The sequence below is a fragment of the Dermacentor silvarum genome, chromosome 4 (assembly GCF_013339745.2).
Source record: "Dermacentor silvarum isolate Dsil-2018 chromosome 4, BIME_Dsil_1.4, whole genome shotgun sequence".
NCBI lineage: Eukaryota > Metazoa > Arthropoda > Arachnida > Ixodida > Ixodidae > Dermacentor > Dermacentor silvarum.
This window is the reverse complement of record NC_051157.2, coordinates 49,331,828-49,336,288: the sequence shown is the minus strand read 5'-3', so window position 1 is coordinate 49,336,288 and position 4,461 is coordinate 49,331,828. Positions and strand designations below refer to the sequence as shown.

The window sequence follows — 4,461 nt, the reverse complement described above, 5'->3', positions numbered from 1 at the left end:
CATTTTAGATGTTTAAGTTGCATCTTGATTGCTTAGCACACTGCAAGTTTGTTGCATAAATAGCCACAAGTGATACATGGCAGAGTAGCTTGTGTTGGATTCATATTGGCTTTCAGTGATGTTTGTTGGAGTTCTTTTGACTTTTTGCATTGTGGATTCTCTACGAAAAATTACACGATGGAGTGAACAAATGTCTTAGGCCTAAAATTGACAATTTCGAGTGATGTAGTTTCCTGCCACAGCTGGAGCATATGAGGTTGGGTTGCATTATAGAGCGTGTTTGTGTGACCTAGTAAATGAGCTAATTCAATGTATATTGTTGTACTATGTATTTCTTCTTAGCATAGGCTGGAAGCATGGACATTTGTGTTTGTGCCAGAACAACATTGTAGTAGTAGTTGGTACATGATGAACAACATGATCACATTATTGTGAATATTTTGGGGTCTCAAGTCATGCACTCGTGATGGCAGCGGGCAAGTTAGTTAGGGGTGAAGAACAATTCCCTGAGTGAACGTGTACTTGCGGGAAATGCAGGAACTTTGCTGCAGCAATGATGACAAGTGCCATTAACACTTGCTATATCAAAATTATGTCGTTTACATTACACCCATATCTACTGGGTGTCATTGCAAATCGCAAGTGAACTGGTAGTTGACAAAATTTCAGACCCTACTATGGGAATTACAAGTGTACAATATATTACAGGCGTATTTAGCGAAGGAATGTGAATGCGACAATGCTGGAAGCTGGCAATTCGAGTTATGATTAATGGGATAACTTCATGCTACTTAGGTGGATAACAGATTTTTCCTCTCATGGGGTTTAACGCCTTTAAAGCACATGGGGGTTGCCGTAGTAAAATGCCCCAAAATAATTCTGACCAAATGGGTTGGTTCTTTAACATGCAAGCAAAGCCCTGTACACTAGTGTTACTGCATCCCACCTCTATTCTAGAATGCTGCAGGGATTCAAACCTGTGACCTTGTGCTTAGCAGTAAAAAAAAAAAAAATTATGGGGTTTTACGTGCCAAAACCACTATCTGATTATGAGGCACGCCATAGTGGGGGACTCCGGATTAATTTGGACCACCTGGGGTTCTTTATCGTGCACCTAAATCTAAGTACACGGGTGTTCTGTGCATTTCGCCCCCATCGAAATATAGCCGCCGTGGCCGGGATTCTGTGCTCAGGCAGGTAGAATGTGTGGCAAGTAGCAGCTGGAGTAAAGGATAAGCAAAATGAACAATAGTCTCATCTGAACTTTTGTGTAGTGATAGACATGCAGAATATGTTTTCTAAGAGTTCTCTACATTTTTTATGTATTCCTACTTGGGTAAAAATTTTATCCTTGCAGGGAATTGGGATTTACAGTGTCCTTAAATAAAGTGCATGGACTAAATTGGTATGAGTTGACAAAAAATATTGCATAATATAAGATTTGTACATTATTGTACTGTTGACATTTTGCTGCATCTTGCATTTAGTTATGTGTCTGAGTATAGTAAGTTGAAGCAATGCCAGCTCTCTTGCGAGTGGTTGGCAACGATGGTGGAGCAGTTGTGCCAGATAAATGAGAGAAATGAACAGTACTCGGTAAATGCGGAGATTGGTGTAAGCTGAGTTTACGGCTGATTTTTTCCATACTCTATAATGACTGGCTTTCCTCTTAGAACATATCCATTGCAGAGCTCCAGAGCTTTTGTTGCAGCCTGTACACCTGCAATGCAAGAAATGGTACTAAGTAATTTGCAGAGAAACGGTTTCCGGCTTGGTTTCAAAACTTGCTAGCATACTGTACTTACTTGGTAAAGTGACAAACGCCTGTCCCCTTAACTTGCCAGACAGGAGCCTGTACTTCACCAGGCAAGTCTCCTCATCAAAGCGACAAAAGAGTGCCATCAGTTCTCTAATGTCCACTTTGTAGTGCAGGTTTTTCAGATACAGCACCTGTATGTGAAATGGGTTTGAAAATTGTAAAGTAAAATGATCTCTCTGATGTCTTTACTACAGTAGAACCTTGTTATGTTATAGGAAAGGCCATTTTAAGCAAAGATAAACTATACCTCATAATTATCATATAAGAAGACACAGACATTGTTGCAAGTAATGCTAAAATACAAAATCAGATTGGTATAAATGAGCTGCTTTGCAAGCATGTAATAGCAATTATCTTCTCTCAAAGTAGCATTACAAGTTTTATATAAAAGTACGGTAAAGTCTATTATGAAATGAACAATGTTTATTACTCATATTGTGTGACACCTTGTTGAGTGACCCTGTAGGTGGTGATGCCATGTTGATGCTATATTGCTGTGCCACTCTAATTTCGAGGTTTCAAATAGCGGAGGTCTCAAATAGCAAATGTAGCTATAACCACTACTACATTGGATCTTGCATTTACAGGCTCTGCAGAACTGTACTACCTACTGAAATAAAGCATGATCAACCGAACCTTAGATCCATGTCATCACATCGGACAATTTGGTACATCATTCTTCATTATAACATTGTTCACGTATTCAGGACTGCATATATACATAAAGAAAGTCAGTGCTTGCTCCAATCTGTTTTATTACTGTTTTTTTATTAACGAGTTCATTAAAATAGTATAGTCGGTGATTTTTCTGCCTTCATACCAGTCTTTCCACACAAGCACATGTTAGTCTTTCAAATGACAAGCATTTCGCTCTTAACAATAAAATACATGACAGAAGCGAAAACTTGCCAACTTACTTGATTTTCACTCCCTGGACTGTAATTTTGGAAACGTGGCAGCTTCCTAATCTCTTCGAGCCCAAGTCTTTCTGCTGCTATCTCATGTTCAGGAAGCGGCACAACAGCATGATAAACAGTGGGATCTGGACCAGGCTGCTCTTGAGTGCATTCGCTGCTTGTATCTAATGCTTGCTTTTCGTTTTCGTTTATATGTGACGGGGATTCATCTGGTTTGGTCTGTCTCTTCTTTTTTCTCTTGCTCATTACTCTTTCCATCAATCTCTGCGAAAAGTCTGCAATGTGGCTCATGGGATCTTTCGGAACTGTTGTTTGTGAAGAGCCACTCTTTGCGCAGGTGATGTCCTTCGAGAGCAATGTGTCGTCAGTATTCATCTTTAAGTAACCCAATTGCTCATCACTTCTCAAGTGGTTTAAGCAGGCATCTTCAATGCACTTCTTGCCGTTCTTTACCTTCAATTCTATTTGCTTCAGCCTTGAATCCAATAAAGTTGGATTCATCAAAGGGTGCTTTTGCTTCACCATCTGAAATGCAAGAAAGCAGTCAGCTTAAATTTGGGTACCCAAGTTTGATTCTGATACAAGTACAGGCAACAGCATGGTGTATGCAGCACAAAACAAACAGAACATAAAAACTGGCTCTGTGGGAGTGCGTGAACCATCAAAGTATTACGACACCTAACAGCTTTGAAGTCTCGGAAGCGCTTTAGCGCTTTTAAACATGCAAATTTACGGCAATGCATCAATAAGTTATTACTAACGTCATTGCGTAGTAAATCGGCTTTATATAGGGAATATTACGAAACGACCGCAGACATCGAACTTACCGCAGATTCTTTTGACTGGAGATACAATTCGATTTCGTCGTTCGTGAGACCACATTGCAACAATACTTGTATCTCTTGCTCTCGTGATCCAACTGCCTTGTACTCGTCCAAGGAGCGCGCGCCAGCAACAGGAAGTTCCACATAGTTCCCAGCAGCTGTGAAGTGTTTTTGTTGCTCTGAAAGACTGGACGCGTTTATCGACGTGTAAACAATGCATGGCAATAAAGACTGCGTAAAGATATAGAGTAATGGAAACGGTGTTGGTGTATACTTAACTGTTTGACCGAAAACCGGGTATCAAGCTGTTTTGTTAGCATCTCTTGAAGCAGCTTTTCGGATTCTGTTTCGGCTCCATGTTCACCTCTCAAGCGCTTGCGAGGGCATTTTCCAGGCAGCTCGTCTTCATACGGGGAACGAAGATTGTCGTAGTTCATTATTGTCAGAATACTACTTCGTACACACGAAGTTTACGGGATTCTGCCGGCGAATTGTACAAAGCTCCTTGTCGTTGTGCCACGGCGACCACAGTTTTATATTATCATTTGTATGAGATGGCACTCCATGCTGCACACGTATCAATGCACCATTCAAAGGTTACCAACGTGAGTAAACATGAGAAACAAGTCATAGAACGAGTCGTCTGCTTTATGGCTACAGAACACCCCTGATGTGGCTAGAGCTACGAGAACTATCCAGCCCAATCCATAAGCAACAAATATATTTTAAACAAAAACATATATAAATAACATCTCAAGTAATTATTTAAAGAGAATGTAACTTTCTTGTATTTTTACGATAATAATTTTGTACACGAATTCATAGAGATGGGAGAACACGGCTCTTAAACACCGGCTTGGTAGCCAATATGGCCGAACACAAGCGATCTTTATTGGTACAA

The 4,461-nt window shown here is 40.3% G+C and overlaps 1 protein-coding gene across 1 annotated transcript; it reads right to left on the bottom strand.

Annotated features, from left to right (window-relative positions):
* Positions 1-1,601: 1,601 nt before the first annotated feature.
* LOC119449977 (RNA-binding protein 41-like) lies at positions 1,602-4,215 on the bottom strand. The gene is made up of 5 exons (XM_037713301.2): positions 3,840-4,215; positions 3,564-3,747; positions 2,737-3,261; positions 1,806-1,950; positions 1,602-1,720 (listed from the first exon to the last, which is right to left on the bottom strand). Exons 1-5 carry the CDS (start codon positions 3,995-3,997, stop codon positions 1,626-1,628), a joined length of 1,107 nt encoding a protein of 368 aa, XP_037569229.1. The 5' UTR covers positions 3,998-4,215; the 3' UTR covers positions 1,602-1,625.
* Positions 4,216-4,461: the final 246 nt, after the last annotated feature.

Excerpts from the sequence above, each read along its gene's own strand:
- LOC119449977 (XM_037713301.2), bottom strand. The coding sequence starts at position 3,997 with ATGAACTACGACAATCTTCGTTCCCCGTATGAAGACGAGCTGCCTGGA. Across the intron at positions 3,748-3,839 it reads ACCCGGTTTTCGGTCAAACA|TCTTTCAGAGCAACAAAAAC; the intron begins GTTAAGTATACA and ends AAACGCGTCCAG. Across the intron at positions 1,951-2,736 it reads GTCCAGGGAGTGAAAATCAA|GTGCTGTATCTGAAAAACCT; the intron begins GTAAGTTGGCAA and ends TTTCACATACAG.